This window comes from Prionailurus viverrinus, chromosome C1, assembly GCF_022837055.1.
Source record: "Prionailurus viverrinus isolate Anna chromosome C1, UM_Priviv_1.0, whole genome shotgun sequence".
NCBI classification, from domain to species: domain Eukaryota; kingdom Metazoa; phylum Chordata; class Mammalia; order Carnivora; family Felidae; genus Prionailurus; species Prionailurus viverrinus.
Window position 1 is genome coordinate 128,505,038 of NC_062568.1, and position 19,754 is coordinate 128,524,791.

A 19,754-nucleotide genomic window follows, 5' to 3' on the forward strand; every position below is an offset into this window, starting at 1 on the left:
AGGACTTAACACGTGGGTTAAGGAAAATACATTGTGGTTACTGCCTCTGCTTAAGCCTCCTCCACATATCTAGGGGAATAAAAAAGAAATCTTAATTTTTTAACTCTGAATTTCATTTTCTAAGCTAAACCATCACATTTATTCTAACTTCTCACACATATAATTTTTCCAATCACCTAGTCATCATGTGCTTCATCCAAATTCTCCTTGACCTCTTTATCATGGTTCTGTGAACCGAGAGCAGAACAGTAGCAAGCGAGGATGTGGTCTGTAAGCACGTGGCAAGAACCTAATTAATGTATGCTTACAACTTTGTAAGGCCATCTTCTTCAAACTCATATGAAAGTGCTGTGGATGCCACTATGATCCAAGCATCCTAATTCCCAACTCCAAAACTGCACTGAGTATAGTCCTGGAAAGGAAACACCTTCCCGACAAAGTTGATCTCTTCGTAAAATCTGTGCCCTCCATCTCAACAAGTATAACGTCACAGCTTAGGAATAAAGAGACACTTCCTGAGTAGGGACTTCCCTGAAACGGTGCCTGTCATCCATCTGTTCAGTGTCACTGTGATCCCCAGGGGCCACCTCATTCTAGCAACCCTGGCTTTAGAATCACTCATAGAGAAGGGTTTGTCGATTTCCCACTGAACATGATGTTCCATATTTTATCTCCTTCTTAATGCTCATGACAGTTCTAGGAGATAAAACGTAAAAAGGCTCTCCCCTACTTAGAGATAAGAAAGTAGAACTACAAAAGCTTGTGTGACATACTTAAAGTCATGATCTACGCAGAGCAATACAAATGTACCTAATACCATTGCACTATGAAGACTCATCACAAGAAATAAATGTTTTCCAAACTATGTATGGTGATGAATGTTACCTGGACTTATCATGGTGATCATTTTTCAACATCTACAAATATCAAATCATTATATTGTACACCTGAAAACAATATAATGATATGTCAATTATATTTCAATGAAAAAATTAAAAAGAAATAAATGACTAAAACAGTAAATTTTATATTGTATGTATTTTACCACAATTTTAAAAATTGGGGAAAAAAGAGTTTATCAAAAACAACAACAAAGGCGCCTGGGAGGCTCAGTCGGTCAGGCGTCTGATTTCAGCTCAGGTCATGATCTCACAGTTTGTGGGTTCAAGCCCCACATCCAGCTCTGTGCTGACAGCTCAGAGCCTGGAGCCTGCTTCAGATTCTGTCTCTCTCTCTCTGTCCTTCCCGCGCTGGCGCTCTGTCTCTCTCTCTCTCTCAAATAAACATTAAAAAAAATTAAAACAACAATAGCAACAACAAAAGGCAAGGTGATGATGTGACTTTTGTGCAGGTGGTAACTGCCCTTGGGCTCTGATCTCTGCTTTGAATCCGCATCTTTAAAGGCCATAGTTGGCTCAGTCAAGACCACAGCATTCTGATAATAAGATACCACTTTACCCTCTATGTCCAATTTGATGATTTTCAGTTTCCCTCTGAAGTTACCTTCCTTCCTTCTTTCATATTTTGTCATCTCATTATTCATTCATTGAGTAGATATTTACAGAGCACCTACTATGTGCCAGGCACAGTTCTAAGAGTTCAAATACTGAAACAGTGCCATACCAGTATGTAAACAGCTGCTGCCCACAGCATGCCATGGCCCTCCGCACTGGCCACCTCATCTCTTCCCTGGGACACCCCCTCACCTGGACTTCCTCATGGCTCAGCATAACAGGAAGGCTCCATTGTGGCCAGCTTCCAATTCAGCTGCTGACTCCCTGGGCCTAACCCCTTGTTAAGTATTTTATCACCTCCCAGACACAGCAATGAACGGAGCAGACAAGGTCCCTACCCTCTAGTCTAGGAAAGAGATAATAAACAAGTAAATATATAAATGAATCAGATAATTTCAAATAGCAGAGCACTATAAAGAAAATAAAACAACAAGGAACTAGAGGGTGGCTGGAGGTGGGGAGAACAGAGTAAAACTTGAGAGGAAGTCTTTCTGAGGAAGTGATTATTATAAGGAATTAGGAATGCAAAGGTCTTAGATAAAAACACTCCAGGCAGGGAGAACAGAAATATGAAGGTCTTCAAGTGGGAATAAGTTTCAGGTTTTCATGGTTAGAAGGCCAATGTGACGGGGGCATCCTGAGCCAGGAGAACACAGAGGTAGACACGGCCAGATCAAGGGGGATCTTAATGGCATTGGTAAGGAGGTTGAATTCAATGCCAAGAACAGTGAGCAAGCATTAGACAGATTTGAAACAGAGCCATGAATGATCTAATTTATATTTTTAAAAGATTACTCTGACAATTGTGTGGCAGCTGTGGTTAAACAAAGGCCAGGGTGTAAAAAGGAAACAATGTATGATGCTCTGGTGGTCAACCAGGTAAACAGAGACAGTGGCTGGAGCTACAGGATAACAACAGAGATGGAAAGAAGTATTCTGACTCAATATATGTTTTAGAGGCAGAGTTGACCAAACTTACTGATAAGTATAATGTGGGAAGAGGAAACAGGAGGAATGAAAATGTACTATTCTTGGATTCAGCAAGTCACTGATGGCAGTCCACTTACTAAAAAGGCAATGACTGTGGGAATAAATAGGTTCATGGAGAAAAGGAATAAAAAGTTCTGTTTTGCCAAGATAAATGTGAGATACCATGGAGATACAAACACGTAGTTGGATATCTGACTTTAGTAACAGGAAGATTCCCCCAGGAGACCATGACTTATCCAAACAGCAACATTTAATGTACGTGTAACTTCACTGAGATGTTTGTATAATGCACATTACAGACTCTCTTCTTATAAGACTTGTGCCAACAATTAAATGCATACACACAATATGAACTAAGGCACAAAATTCTCTTTAAGGAAAGAATACAATTCTTGGTTTTCATTTTAATTAAGTGTTGTGTCAAAAAGCTTTCTGGGGAATGCCTTTTCAAAATCGGAAACGACAATCAATGAGGAAACGAACAGTACAAGAAGAATTACTTTTCACCGCTTTTCGAACTAGTGTGTCAGACAAGCTCATGCTGCCCTCAGCGCTTCTTCAATCCCGCTGAGACTGCTTCTCCTTCATTTGGTTACAGTAAAGTGGTGGAAACTTCTGCATCTGATGTATTTTATCCCCAGCTCAGTGCATTTATTATGACTGAACTTCCTTTCAAAACTCTAGAGGTGCCATGATAAAATTCAAGATGACACCAGAAACAGGAAAGACGGGCATTAAAAAGGAAAGAAGAGGGGCGCCTGGGTGGCTCAGTCGGTTAAGCGTCCGACTTTGGCTCAGGTCATGATCTCACGGTCCGTGAGTTCGAGCCCCACGTCGGGCTCCGTGCTGACAGCTCAGAGCCTGGAGCCTGCTTCGGATTCTGTGTCTCCCTCTCTCTCTGACCCTCCCCCGTTCATGCTCTGTCTCTCTCTGTCTCAAAAATAAATAAACATTAAAAAAAAAATTTAAAAAAAAAAAAAAAAGAAGGAAAGAAGAGAGGAAGAGGAGAGGGCAGGGAAGAGGAGAAGGAACGAGAGAGCAGTAGGTGACCTCTTCCTGATGATCCTTTATGACAAAGGGCTAGCGGAGAACATGCTCACACAGCATCACCAAAACCCTCAGGAAAGACACCCTTGTTTACATGGCTTGAATCCAAAGGTTATTACAGGCTCTCCATATTCTAAACACACTGTCAATTATCAGTCCCAAATGAGTAATAATTATCAATTTAAAGTGAAAAATAAGCATGCTTGCTTCATTCAGTTTACCAGCACTTCACTAAGCCTTCATGCCAACAGCCAGCTTTTCATGTGTGCCTTTAAAACAAAAGCAATGGCCTGGCTGGTGCTACAAATAGTCTTTTATCCTCAGAATTTGAAGGAAACTTAGAGGTCATTATATCCAACCCTATCATTTTACAGATAAGGAAACTAAATAAAGCAAAGACAGATAAAGTGGCTTACCCGTCATCCCAGAGCCACTTCAGGATGAAAATATGTTTTTCTGATTCTTAGTCAAGATTCTTTGTATTATACCCTGCTGCCTACAGAGTGAGAAAGAAAAGTACCACAAGGGATGGCCCACGGCTTCATGGTGGCCACACCACAGGGAGAAAAGTTGGCCAGAGCTGGGCATCTCAGCCCTGGAAACAAGGCCCCAGGCTGCACTCAGGCTGTCAGCCGACCGCTATTCTCAGCCTATACCCTGCAACAGCTGACAGTCTTTCTAATACCACATCTGTCTGGGCTTTTTCCCCTAGAGCTTTCGGTTTAATGTGGCAGAGTGTGATACATAGTAGCTGGTGCCTCCTTCTGTCAAGATCTTCAGAAGGAGGGCCTGGAAAGGTCACACAGCAGTGTGCTTCCAGGCTTCAGAGAAGCACAGACCCTCCCCAAGGATGATGGGAAGTGACACCTCTCTCCCCTGCCTTTAAACCAGCATATTCCTACATGGATATCACACTTGTCCCTAAAAAGTTATTACAGGTTACAAATGAGTTTTAGCCTTGGTGGGCTTCTGCCTTCCAAGTTTTTGCCCAATCCCAGTACATATAGAAAATTCTAGAAATATTCACACCAAAACGCTGTAGCACATTCACATGGAACTCACATTTACGTTTTAGTACTTACAGAGAACAAGATTTGCAATCAAAACGTTTCTGGGAAAGTCTTGTCTAGTTAGTAGGGAAGTGTAATATGTGCAGGACCTATATTTGGTTTGCCTACTGCAAACATGTATATAGATTAGTAGATGGATAATGATAATATAATAATAACAATCCTTCCCCATGCAATCTAGGATTTCCTCTTATGCAAAAAAGGAACACCTCAACAGTCTTTAAAAATCTTCCACTATTGGGCGCCTGGGTGGCGCAGTCGGTTAAGCGTCCGACTTCAGCCAGGTCACAATCTCGCGGTCCATGAGTTTGAGCCCCGCATCAGGCTCTGGGCTGATGGCTCAGAGCCTGGAGCCTGTTTCTGATTCTGTGTCTCCCTCTCTCTCTGCCCCTCCCCCGTTCATGCTCTGTCTCTCTCTGTCCCAAAAATAAATAAACGTTGAAAAAAAATTTAAAAAAAAAAATCTTCCACTATATATTCTTTTCCCTGGATATATTCTTTCTGGATATTCTTCTTTTAAAAACACCCATACAACTGTGGGACCCAAGCTCCCCATTGTGGTTCTGAGACTCTGTCATTAGATACTAGCAAATAAAATCTGAGAATTAAATAGCCCATGGATAGTAGTCCACACTTTCCATTCCACATCAATTCCCAGGGTGCTAATAATTTTCACCATCTCCCAATTCCACTGAAAAACTGGCCTGGATTTTATGTGACAGTGTTAGCATTCCCTTGGCCTGATTATAGAAAATAATCATGAAAAAGTACTTACAGCATAAGCACCTATTAAAAATGCTGCATTTGCTCTTTTCCGTTGATCAAAACAGGTGTAGTGCACTATTTTCTTTCTTGATAAACTGTATGACTAAAAAGAGGGAATAAAAAGAGTGTAACCATAGAGACAGTGTTAAAATATACAGAAGGTATACATCATCTCAACTTCCAAGATGTGTCACAATCAGTGAAATGTACCAACTTTCAACTTTCATTTCTATGGTAATTGTCCATGTGCATATTTGAGGGATGAGGGTTACTGGCTCAGACTTTTTGCAACCCAGTCATGATGCAGATTTGACAATATAACAAACACTTCTCTCCAAGAAGGGAGACATGTGAGAAATAATTAAATTATTGGCATCTTTATTAATGGGGACCATTTTGGAAGATTTACTCTAAATCTTATATACAAAGTCTAGTCATCCTTTTTTTCTTTTTTAATTTTTGTTAGTATAGTGGAGATACAATGTTATATTAGTTTCAGGTGTACAACATGGTGATTCAACAGTACTATAGATTACACAATGTTTACCATGATAAGTCCAGTCACCATGTGTCACCACACAACATTATTACACTAGTATTGACTGTATTTCCTCTGCTGCAGTTTTCATCTCCATGACTTACTTATTTTATAACTGGAAGTCTGTACCTCATTATCCCCTCCATTCATTTCACCCATCCTTCCACCCCCGTCCTCTCTGGCAAATACCAATTCATTCTCTGTATTTGTAAATCTGTTTCTGGGTTTTTTTCTTGTTGTTGCTATTTGTTCATTTGTTTTGCTTTTTAGATGCCACATATAAGTGAAATCATATGGTATTTGTCTTTCTCTGTGTGACTTATTTTACTTAGCACCCTCTAGGTCCATCCATGTTGCCACAAATGGTAAGTTCTTTTTTTACAGGTGAGTATTTGCTCATCCTTTTTCTTTCTCTACATACCATACCCAGTTCCAGAAAAGTTATCTTTACTTTTCATATTAGACATTTTATTTTTAAATGTATCAATCAGTCTATTTTCTTCTAAAATTTTCAAGTGCCTATATTAACTAGAACATCAATACTAATATTTTCTTTCTAGAATGTCCTATAAAAATCCCTTTTTAATTATCTGAAAATAAATGGCTAGTGGGAAAAGGTAAACCATCAAAAGGGTCACATCAGCAAACATCTTAATGCAATAACCATATGTTAAATTCATGGATTCAAACAGTTTTATTAAGGCACCTGCTATATGCCATGCAATATGCTACATGCTCAAGGATTCAGCTAAATCCAAAATAAGCAACTTAGTATGTTGCATACATGCTAAACATGACAAGAAGTGTGCAAATAAAAGATGTGTTAAAATGAAATCAAAGTATTAAGCAAACTCAAACATAAAACAATGAGAACACTGACGCAACTAAATGAAATCTGCTCAATTTCTTCATATTTCAAAACAGTCACAGTATTTTGACAAATGGCTTTCAAAACACAGATACATGGGTACGTTTTAATATTTGTCTACAAATTCAAACTGACTGTAAAAGCAGTGTTCTATACCTTACACATTGACTACAACCCACAGAATACCTGCTTTTACAGCCCCTTTAGAAATGTAAGAGACCTTAACTACGTACCTTTCTTCATTCATTCACCCTGCTGTTTTCTGTAAGTTAAGAAACTCTTCAAATTCTGAAGTCCATTGTACATGAAATTGCAACATTCTGGCTTTTTTAATGTAACCACAGAAAATGCAGCTATATGTATCCCAGCAATGAGCCTGGAAACCCTCACCATCCCAGGTCAGGCACTTCCTTCCTAACCCAGAATCACATGTTCTGAAAATGGCACTGCTCTTCTAAATTGAACTTTGAGGAGCATCTGGGTGGCTCAGTCAGTTAGTTAAGCGTCCAACTTTGGCTCAGGTCATGATCTCGCGGTTCGTGAGTTCAAGCCCATCATCGGGCTCTGTGCTGACAGCTCAGACCTGGAGCCTGTTTCAGATTCCATGTCTCCCTCTCTCTGCCCCTCCTCTGCTTGCTCTCTCTCTCTCTCCCTCTCAAAAATAAACATTAAGAAAAATTTTTTAATTGAACTTTGAAAAGTGTTTGCCTCAAAGTGGGTCTCATTACCAAGGTCCTTATTTCCAGACAGGCTTAGTAAATTATCCCTATGAAATAAAGCTTTAAAAAGTACATTTTATTAATTCAGTTCAGTCAAAACACTGAGGTTATCTAAAGACTTCAAGGTCACTATCAATGGTGCTGACACTTGTCTCCTTGCTTTCTCAATTTGAGAAAACTGTCTGCTGGACATTTCCTTTTGTTATTTTATTATTTGCTTGTTGCAAGTCTGTCTTTTGCTTTGTTTTTGCCACCTATTGTTCTCCATCAATAAGTTAGGCTTGATTTACCCAACGGAGAGTCAAAGCCCTTAAGATATAAGCATATTTTATGGTGTCTAATCCCAAACACCTAAACACTGCCTTAAACAGGCCAGGCCCCCGTAAACATGAGTCAGGCTGAGCCTAAGGGACTCAGCTCTTCTCGTTCCCAGCCCCTAACTAATTACATTTAGTGGTTCCCTAAAACACTCATGGGGAAGAAAAATATCCACAACTGATCCTGAAGTCTGGATTATGTGTTCTGATGCCTTTTTCCACTAAGAATTTAGATTTCACAGCAAACAATTGCTATCATTTAATAATGTGGAATTAAATTTATTTTACAAATCCACTTGCCAAAAGGGACAAACTCATAATGGTGTGCTTCCATCACCAACAGTTTTTTTGGTTGCTTTCAAACTTTTTGCTTTTGTTTGGTTTTTGTTTTTTCTTTCTTATTCTAAAGTATTTGGGATGCAGAGACCTCCCTGAACCCTCCAACAGCAACCATGAAGCTACAGGATGAAATTCTGAAGGAAACTTTTTTTTCACTGTAAACTTAAAAATGCATTAAAGTAAATATAATACAAATTAAAATTTTACAGACTTCAGAAGAATTTTTTAAACTTTAAAAGCTTACAGAAATTACATCAGATAAAGAATATTCTTCATAAAATATACCTACAAATTTTAACTATTTTTAAATATCTCCTACTAGAAGCTGCCTATAGGATGGAAACATAATTTTTTAACATCCATCACCATACACAATTACAAAATCTTTTTTCTTATGATAAGAACCTTTAAGATCTGCTCTCTTAGAGCCTAAATGTCCATCAACTGATGAATGGATAAAGAAATTGTGGTTTATATACACAATGGAATACTACGTGGCAATGAGAAAGAATGAAATATGGCCTTTTGTAGCAACATGGATGGAACTGGAGAGTGTGATGCTAAGTGAAATAAGCCATACAGAGAAAGACAGATACCATATGGTTTCACTCTTATGTGGATCTTGAGAAACTTAACAGAAACCCATAGGGGAGGGGAAGGAAAAAAAAAAAAAAAAGAGGTTAGAGTGGGAGAGAGCCAAAGCATAAGAGACTGTTAAAAACTGAGAACAAACTGAGGGTTGATGGGGGGTGAGAGGGAGGGGAGGCTGGGTGATGGGTATTGAGGAGGACACCTTTTGGGATGAGCACTGGGTGTTGTATGGAAACCAATTTGACAATAAATTTCATATATTAAAAAAAAATGCGGGTAATTGCAGAGAAAATAAATTATGTTTACACTGTTATCTAAAAAAAAAAAAAAAAAGATCTGCTCTCTTAGCAACTTTCAAATATATAATATAGTATTATTAACTATGATCACCATGCTGTACATTACAATAGCTAACTTTTTTATATCAGTTAAACGATAGTTTCCATCTAATTTTTAGGATAATTTTTAAAGCTCCTAGCATTTGCCTTGCTTAGAGGTTTTTGGAATTCAATTATTTTTCTCAGTAAAGTCTCAAAAGTATTACAATCAAGAAATGATCTGCTTAGTGAAGCTTGGCCAGTATCTCCCAGGTCAGATCACTGAGGCTCAGTTCTCACTCAAGGAAACAAAACTAATTCAAAGTAAATGATAACAGAGAAAAATCTTATGTCATACTGGCCTTTTCCTAATTTTCTGCCTTGCCATGGCCAGGCCTCCCTCTTCTAGGTCACTCTGCCCCAGTCTTACACCAGCAATGCTGTTCAACATAGCAGATAACCTGGTACTGAAATGAAAAATTTCAAGGATGATGTGCCTGGCTGGCTCAGTCAGTAGAGCATGCAACTCTTGATCTTGGGGGTCATAAGTTAAGCCTCACACTAGCCATAGAGTTTACTCAAAACAAATTTTGTTTCAGGGTAACAAAACATCTTGCCAATTGTTTAGCTAATGCTTTGTATGATTAGATTGATATACATAAACTAATATTTTCTACTTTCAAATATTAAACATGTCCCTCTGTTAAAAAAATAAAATAAATTTTAAAAATAACCTACAGGGTGCCTAGATGGCTCAGTCAGTAGAGCATTCTACTCTCGATCTGGGGGTTGTGAGTTCAAGCCCCATGCTGAGTGTAGAGCTTACTTACAAATAAGAAAATTTAAAAAAAAAAAAAACCTACTACATACTAAAGCACTCCAGAAGAAATGATACTATCCATTAGAGACACTGATGATTCCAGTACCTTTAGAGAAACCTTTGGCTCATTTTTAAGATCTTTCATGGAGGAACTTACCATGGAGAAGAAGAAAGGGACAGTCTGCAGATAAAAGGATTCCATTTTATGAATGAGCCCAGTAGGTATTTTCTCAGACTCTACCCCAATACCAAGAGAACTTAATACCTCCAACCAGAACTGCTTCTTCCTTACTCTGGCCCAACTCCTCTGTGGCCGGGTATGCTGACTAGGCCCTTCAAGGAGAGCCCTTGCAAAGTTAGACCATCACCTCTGGCTTTCAGTGAGCTATCTGCTCTTAACAAATTCTTTTTGCTTTACATGAGCAGCTCAGAGATTACAAAAACACTGTGTACAATAGCAAATTAATGCTAGACACTGGAAAAACAAATGAATATAGCCTTAAATACAAAGGGATTGAGGATGTCACAGAAGGAATACTAAGACCTCTGGCCTAGTTGCCTGCTCTTGCACATGACCAATTACAAATGATAACCTGCAGCCCCTATCCACATTTATTTCAGATTTCTACCTAGCAACTGCAGTATATATGCAGTATATATCGTTCTAAGCTTTCTTAAGTGGACACAGCCAGCCCTCTATAATAAGAGCTAACATTTATTGCTACAGTCCGTCGTTTCCTAAAGCATAGCAACAGTGCCAGAGGGGTCCAATTTGACCAGACACAGAGTGACTCCCAAACCAGAGATCGTGGGCAAGGCCAAAGTATAATGAATATTCTGTGTCTCTCTTTTACCAAGAGAACATAAGCCAGGAGCCAAAGACGGCCTGGTTTATCACATTTGGCCAATATATTTCTCCTATGTCAGATCACAGACAGTTGAGTTCTCTCAGCAAATATGGTAGATGTTAGAAATTCAGAAATCTCTCACTGAGTTTGATAGTTTTGGTAAATCTCAATTTATAAGGTCACAGTAAGTTTCATGGTGCAAAATTTAAATAATTCTCAGGTCAACAGAATTGGTTGAATTAATCAATCTCACTAAAACTTTTCAGAGATAAAAAAAATCAATCTAAATTATATTTTATTATTATATTTAATCCTGTTAGCAGACTGGCTCAGGGTAACCTAGAGTGCTTATTAAAATATAGATTGCTGGGCCTCAACCCTAGAGTTTTTGACCAGGGCCCAAGAATTTTATTTCTAACAAGTTCCTCAGTAATGTTGATGCTGACAGTCCAGGGACGGCACACCAAAATCCACTATGCTATTGCATAAAAATGTGACTTGTCACCCCAGGAAATGTTTTATGTGGCTCCTAAAACACTATCCATTTGGTCGAGTAGCCCCAAAAGACATTTAAATTCTCTTAGGAACTCCAAATCATGCTAAATGCCTTTTAAAAGCATGTCATAAAAAACATTGGGAACATTGCCCCAGATTCCTCAGAAAACTGTATCACAATTTGTAAATTCTTGCACTCCAGATGATAACACCTTAGGAGCAAGTTCCTTTAATGATTCAGTAACTGAGCTGCCTTAAATGGCATTTTTCCAGAGGGTCCAAGTTCAGATGCTCTCTGGGGCCAAGAATTTGAAGTGGCTCAGGTGTTAAACCAGAAGAGCATGCCCTATCCCAAGCAGACTTAGCTCCAACCTCCTACTCTCATGTAGGAAACTGAGCCCACTATCACACACTTTAATATATAAAAGAAGCCAAAAATTCAGAATTAAGTGGAAATTTTCATAAATTACAGATGTTGACCATGAATTCAAAGTTTTTAAAGAGCATGCATGCCTAAGAAAGCATGACTGAACTGAATGCAGCCCCCTAGGCAACCAGTTTGCTGAAGCTGCATGCTGGGTTACTGTGGCTGAAGGAAGTCTGTGGGTTCTGTCAGCATGGACTGAGCAGCTGATGTGTGCCAAACACAGTGTTGAACAACACGGTAACAAGGGGAGCAGAACCTCAGTCTCCAATCTCATAGCACTCACAGTAGAATGAATATTTGATGCTAACCAAGGGAGAGGTACTGGCCAAGGATTATTAGGAACAAAAGAGAAGGACTACCGAGGGATGCATTCACAGCATAGCTAGGAGCAATGGAATGATCTTAATCACAGGTAAAGTAAGTATTTCATGTAGCAAGGTAAAAACTAGATAAAAGATAGAATACAGTATTGAATATCTATCAATTAATATAACCGAACCTATAGAAATTTCCAGACCTGGACTGCTTACCTGAGAATCAGACTTTTACCACTGCTATGTAAATCATGACAAGCATGCAATCTAGCATATAAACATTTAACAGTACTTATAAACTGAAGTACGACAACTGTTATGAGAGAACAATACAAATTAAGATGAGGGTATTGACCCTAGGCAGCCATTTTCTATCTCAGAAAGGAAAGCTATGTGAAACGATGCATTCTGGAGGGCTCACTCCTGGAGAAAAACCAGTTACAGCAACTCAGAAAGAGAAAATGTTGACATGCTACACGAGTCACAAATAGCCCAGGCTCTGCTCGGATGGCAGTGACATAACAAATCATGCACTTGTTCAGTTTAGGGCAGGGGACCACAAACTACTCAACCATTCCAAAACAAGAGGTGGTCGAAGGTAGTGCAATTCAGCTCAAAGCCAAAAAAAAAAAAAAAAAAAAAAAAAAAAATCCCACAAAACGCAAAAAACAAAAACAAGAGCTAATGCATCATTCAGAACAACAGATTTTTTAAGTAGCCTTCCAGTAAAGTTGTTTGCCATGCTTAAAAGTAAAATCTTCATATCATTTGGTTAAAACACCATGTTTAATTAAACTGTAAATCAGCCTGATGGAGCTCAGGAAGACATTACTGCGGCCTGGACAATATGCTCTTTAATTAAAAAAAAAAAAAAAAAAACAGAACCCATGCACTTCCCTAAACAAGCAAGCTCTGCCAGTGATGGCGCTCAGATTAAGTAGATTATAGCATGGGGACCGTGGTGACCAAGGCATCATTCTCTTACAGGTGACTAGGCTAGCCCAGCAATGGCTGCAGCAATCAGCGTCTCCAAAGCAATCAGTTGTCACCTCATTGCAAAAGCGATAAAATGAACAGGTCTTCCTGTCAGCAGCCATGACCTCTACATGTTTTACCTCCAACTTTCCCAGGAAAGGGATATTCTTGAAAATTTTCTTTGGCTGTACAAAACAAAATATGGTTTATGTTTTCATTTAGAGCTAAAACAAAATAGGTTGAGTAGTTTCTTTAAAAAGAAAAAGGTGTCTCTGTGTGGTCCATTTTATTTCAAACCCAGTATGTTTCATTAATGAAATGGCACATGTGATCAGAGTAGAAATCAAAATGTTAGAGAAAAGTTGTTCATAAAGATTTGGTGGAAGGCATTTGGGGATTCTCCATTAAAGAAGTTCTTGCCTGAGGATTTCTGAAGGAATCAGGAAGGACTCTGTACCTTGCAAACTCTATGTATGCCTACTCCCATGTGAATTAACATTGCTTTAGAACGCCTGATACTTCTTTAAACTATGTGAACTGTCTCCAGAATAATTTGTTTTTCTTCCCCCCAAAGCCCATGAACCTGAAACAGAATATAACCTCATGAGGAAATCTCAACATGTATTTGTAGTTATAAGAGGGTGGTCTGATCATTATATCAAAAGAGTTCTTGTGTACAAACTACCTGATACACTGGCAGGTGCCTGGTTACCGGATAGGATTACTGCACTGATTCATTCAGCAACAAGGACATTCCCAGAGCCCCCACCATCTGCCAGGTACTCAATGCTTTAATACAATTGTCCATTTCACCAGGCCCACCCCCCCTTCTCCTTTTAACCTGAAAGGCCTATGTGGGATGTTTTGTACATTTAAAATTACACTTCTGTCAATATTCTTTTAAAGCTTTTAAAAACAGTTTTCAAGATTACTATAATTATCCTGTTGATTCATAAGAGCAAGTATTTAAAAAAAAAAAAAAATCACTGCCCTAGAAAATGTCCCCTTTTTTCAGTGATGCTCTTAGATAGTTTTTTCACAGACTGAGGTTTTAGTTTTCTCAAAGGAAAAGTGAAATCAGCAGTTAAAACTGTATTGACCATTTTAGGAAAAGCTGGTTCAATCATAGGATTATTAAACTTTCATATTATTGTATCAGTCATTGAAAGATTTTCTTAAATGACCAAGTTTAAAGAAGGTACTTTTTTTTTTTTATATCACTATGTTAACTTTTGTTAAAACACTCTTCCCTTTTAGAAGCCTGTATATCCTAGCCCAGTGTTGTTACCATTGTCTGTGCCAAGAATCCCTTTAAGAATCTGTTAAGGGGCGCCTGGGTGGTTCAGTCGGTTAAGCATCCAACTTCAGCTCAGGTCATGATCTCACAGTTTGTGGGTTCCAGTGCCACGTCAGGTTCTGTGCTGACAGCTCAGAGCCTAGAACCTGCTTCGGATTCTGTGTCTCCCTCTCTCTCTGTTCCTCCCCCATTCACGCTCTCTCCCTCAAAAATAAACATTTAAAAAAAATCTGTAAAAAGTTAAGAATCTTCTAAGAAGAAAATATAAATACACACAAAATTTTAAATATAATTTCAGGGGCTTATGGATTTCTTGAAATACCAAATTAGCAAGTTCTGGTCTAATCTATCAATCACTGATGGCATTTTACATTAAACAACTTACACAGTTTTACCAATTGTTCTCATTTCAACAAATCTTCCTTTTTTTTTGGACTATCTCCCTCATTACAGTAACTACTGACCAGAAATTGCAAACTACAACCTATTACTGCATAACTCTTAGTACTTACACTTTTTAAAATATAGTTTAAATTTTTTAAAAATAGGTTTTTTGTTGGTGATGGTGTTTTCTGCCTTTGGTTTTTGAAACTAAGTTCATGTTTGCTGGATAATTTTCCATTCTAATCAACATAATTATAGTAAAGATCCCTGGGAATAGAGGGCATATTGACACACACACAAAAAAAATAGCAATAAATCACTGCCTCAAATCATCAACTTGAAAAAAAACACCTTTTGAAAATATAAAAATTAAAAATTTAGGTTTGGAACAGAATGCACTGCAAAATATTACCTATCTATATAAGGTGTCAAATAAAAGAGAAAAAAATCATAAAAGCTTTTTTGGAAGAAATAAAAATTGTCAAAGTAGAAAATAACATGTTGCCTAAAAAAGCTAGGAAACCACACATGAACAGTAGTCTAAGAAGCTGTTATCAGTTAAAATAGTGCCAAATTAATGAGAAAGAATGAAATATGGCCCTTTGTAGCAACGTGGATGGAAGTGGAGAGTGTGATGCTAAGTGAAATAAGCCATACAGAGAAAGACAGATACCATATGTTTTCACTCTTATGTGGATCCGGAGAAACTTAACAGAAACCCATGGGGGAAGGGAAGGGAAAAAAGAAAAAAAGAGGTTAGAGTGGGAGAGAGCCAAAGCATAAGAGACTCTTAAAAATTGAGAACAAACTGAGGGTTGATGGGGGGTGGCAGGGAGGGGAGGGTAGGTGATGGGTATTGAAGAAGGCATCTTCTGGGATGAGCACTGGGTGTTGTATGAAAACCAATTTGACAATAAATTTCATATATTAAAAAAATAAAAAATAAAATAAAAATTAAAAAATAAAAAAATTTTCTCACTGTAAAAAAAAAAAAATAGTGCCAAATTATTCAGAGAAGTAGGGTTTGAGGACCAAGTAAATACCATCATATCTGGTCTTTAAGATGTCTCTAGAGCAGTTTCAGCAGGGTAAGGAAAGCAAAAGTGAGACAGCCAAGGATTAAGAAATCAGCGTAGTGAGGATGAAAATAGTGAGGGCAGAGTATTCTGAAACCTCCAGAGACAAAAAGATAAAAGAGGACCTGTAAGTCAAGGGGATCGTGATAAGGTCAACAGAAGTTTGTGTGTCTGGTGACCCTGTGCTGGGCACTGGAGACACTGAATTCTATGACATGTCTCCATCTGCTAGGAGGGTATAGTCTAGTGAAAGAGAGCAATGTAAACAGGGAATTATTCATCAATAATAAAGATCTCCAAACGGGAGGCACCTCCAACCTTGTTCAGAAGGACAAGGAGATGCTTCCTAGAAGCCACGGTGTCTGAACAAGGTCATAAAGAACAAGGAGTGATCAAACCAGGGGAAAAGGACATTCAAGTCAGACTGGACGTCACAAGCCATTGTGTGGGGCAACTGGTGTGGTTCAGGGTAAAGTGCACAGCCAGCAGTGGCCGGAGTACCACAATCTTGAGTAAATCAGTAAGTTAGCGCATGAAATCATCCACTGGGAAAGACACCAAGGGTGGGAGCTGTGAGGCCAAGCAAGACAAAAGGCATGGAAGCAAGGTGCCCAAAGGTCTTACCAAAATGGGTGAACACAGGCTGCAGACGAGAAACACCAACAGGGATCCGACGGACTGAGAAAATAGGGAGCCTGAGGGCCTGGAGATTACACGAAGGTGAGAGAGACAGAATATGGGAGGTATGCAAAGAGAAGGGTACATTTAAAGCAGGAAAGCCTGGAGTCTGAGTTCCTGGGTTGGAGTGGCAGTAACAGTCACTGGAGCAAACGAAGCAGAGGAGCCTCAAGGCCACTATGGACATGTTTTCAGGGCAAAGTCAGCTGGGGCAGTGCTGTGGGTGAGCGCATGAAGATTATAAACCACAGAGGCTCCTCCAGTGATGAAGGTGGAGAGGAGCATGAATAAGTCACAAGCCTTGAAATCTAGCCCCCACTTTACCTTGTAGCCTTGGATAAGTCACCTGCTTCTCCTGGGCCTTCCTTTCTGCACCCATAAAATGAACTGGCTAGACTAAATTGTCATTTGGATCCCTAAAATTATATCAAACAGCTTTTGCATATGGAAATGACAGCCAGGAGACTGGGAAGGTGTTCATAACCTTGGTTGAAGAAATGTTATTGTTATTTCCTATTCAAAGTCATCAATGTTCCATTAGTAACTTTCTTCTGTAGAAGACGTTAAAATTTGCAAAGCCTTTTGCAATATACTCCTAACCACCCCTCTGTGAAAGCTCTATAATCCCTATCTTATAGCTAAAGAAACTGAGATTACACAAGGTTGAAGCAATTGCAGCTTCAAATTGGTAGTCAAGTAATTTCTCCCAATGTAGAGATTCTACTCGGATGCTTTGAGATAACGCATGACTTATCAACATCTGGGTTTTGAAAATTCATTCCTTCAGCAAGTAACAGGGTATCTACTAGCAGTACTAAAGCAAAAAATATCCTTCCAGGCATCCATCAGATTACCTGATCCCTGAAATGAACCAAGGGACTGCTGAATTCTATTAAACTTGCATAATGTTGAAAGAAAGCTTTGTAAATGAAAACAAATCAAAACAAGTCCATGTATACACTTACCTATACAGTTTGGTGTAAAATATGGTAGAAAAATAGCCTTACTCAAGCCATCTACTTTTATGTAACTGATATAAGCAGAAGACAGAGTCAGACCAAAAAAATTATTTTTGAAATAATGATTCTTTTCTCTTCGATCTTCCAAGTAATGGTCAGGTCCTGAATTGTTAATTGTAATACCCAATTCATACCAACTACATACTAACAGGACTAATCAAGAAAGCAAAAAAAAATAAATAAATAAAAATTCCTAGGTCCTCAAAAGGAAGTAATAGCCTTCAATTATTTATGGATTATCCTTTCCTTGTTAATCATCCACTAAAAGTTCACTTTATGTTTTTATATTAAATCCTTTTTAGGATATTATTTGCTTCCCTGGTGATTACAAAAGTTTCCACTTTATTTTCTAAACTATAGGCAGTAGCTTCTTTTCTGAAAAATGTAGACCAGTTTAGTTAAAGGAATTTACGTACACCTTTTCAAGTCAGATAATACTTTACAAATTAATTCTTTAAACAGTTGATTGCAACAGACCTTATGTTATATGATTATTGACTAAAATAAAAATCTCTCTTTGGTATTCATTCCATGACCATTTAGCATTTTCAGATCAATGACAAAAATCTATGAATTCATAAATATACAACATATTTTACAGGAAATTCTCCACTACAGACAGTCTTTTATCCCTAAGTTCAATAAAAATCAATCAAATCAAAAGATCACTAAACAGCTAACATGTACAAAGTACTGTACATCGTCACACCAGTTACACTGTAACTAGCAGAAAGAATAAGCCACCTGAGCATTATAATTTCGCAGTTATCTTTAACCGCATGCTGTGTAGTATTTGACCTTCCAAACTGAAACGTTACATTTAAGATCCTCATTTTGAACACTGGAAGACAAAGATAAATATCTCTATGTGATGAAATAAATTTACCAAAACCAGGATTACATGTAATGCTTTTACTCATGTATGTTAAGAGTCTAAGAGGAAAAAAAAAAACATGTAAATCAAAAATACAGATGAATACTGAATGAATGATCCAAATTCTGTCACAACAGGTAAAGTCCCTGTTGTATCACTACTAGCTCATCCATCCCACTTGGCTGCTAACTCTACAAAGATGACCTCCAAGAAATACATAAAAATTTCAATCTTGATCAGACAGGAAAAGCTTGAGAGCTACTGCGATGCCGTGATGAGTGCCTTCATCACCTGGTTTCAGAAAAACCAGCCTAGGGAGGAATCTGATAGACTCATTAAACAGCAACCTGAAAGGTATTTGTGCTTTCTTTCTTAGATCGCTATTCCAATGACTTCATTCAGCTCACATTTCAATTCATCCTGAAAAATGGAAGAGGTTAACATGTCCTTTATGGGGTAATCAGGTGGATCAGTTTCAACTTCTCATTTATATGAGAGTAAACTACTCAAATAAATATCCAAAGATCAAGATTACCTAACTAAATGGTGTGTGCACGGCAATCCCAGTGATCAGATTTCAAAGTTAAAATTTCCAATAACAAAATATAAACATCACCATAGTACTCACTTTCAGTTTCTTGTTTAGTTTACAGCAGTATCTGTACACCATTGCCAAGTTCAGAGGTCCAAAATCTGCATAAAAACTGGGATTTAAAAAAAAAAAAGCAGTATTTAGTGGAAATATAATTTTCAGGAACATCAATGCTCATTTTTACTTTCACTAAAATTGCAAATTTCAGTTATCTTCAGGAATATGGGTCATTATATAACTGATTCATATACTCCAAATAACTAATGATTTCACCCAATTACCGTAACTAGTCTCTTGACAAGGAACTATTTGGACATTTTTGAGTTCCACCTTGTTTTATCTCCCTGCCAGGACACTCAGTAAAATGATTAAAAAGCAGGCCACAAAAGAAGCAAGATGAACATAACATGTGCATTCACTTCCGAGTTGGATTTATCACCTACTTAGTCACCAATTCTAACTACTCCACTCAAACTTTGCTCTCGGTTCTCAAGTATCTTAAACCTAGTGGTCTTCTTGCAGTTTTCTTCTCCTTGAACATTCCACATTATATGACACACTGGCCCATCTCCCTCTCTGCAGACATCTCCAGGATACAGTCAGCGGTCTGCAGATCTCTCTTACCCACTATCATGAATTTCACTGATGACCCTACAGAAGAGCGATGGCTCCTACAAGTGAGACCCAGGATCAGTCTTTTCATCTCCAACCACCTCCGAACCTACATCTACAGGTCCTTCTGTCACCTGGAACTTAGAACATCTAAAACTCAACCCATCTAAGGGAGCCTGGGTGGGTCAGTTAAGCATCCTACTTTGGGTCAGGTCATGATCTCACAGTTCATGAGTTCGGGACCTGCATTGAGCTCTCTGCCATCAGC

General features: G+C 38.3%; 1 protein-coding gene across 6 annotated transcripts in view; it reads right to left on the minus strand.

Annotated features, from left to right (window-relative positions):
• The window catches only part of CDC14A (cell division cycle 14A), a 207,130-nt gene that overhangs the window by 153,994 nt on the left and 33,382 nt on the right, over positions 1-19,754 (minus strand). For all 6 annotated transcript variants that reach the window (XM_047870590.1, XM_047870592.1, XM_047870589.1 and 3 more), the window contains exons 3-4: positions 18,911-18,986; positions 5,397-5,489 (exon numbers count right to left, since the gene is read on the minus strand). In XM_047870590.1, coding sequence (XP_047726546.1) covers positions 5,397-5,489; positions 18,911-18,986 — 169 coding nt within the window. The remainder of the gene's footprint in view (positions 1-5,396; positions 5,490-18,910; positions 18,987-19,754) is intronic.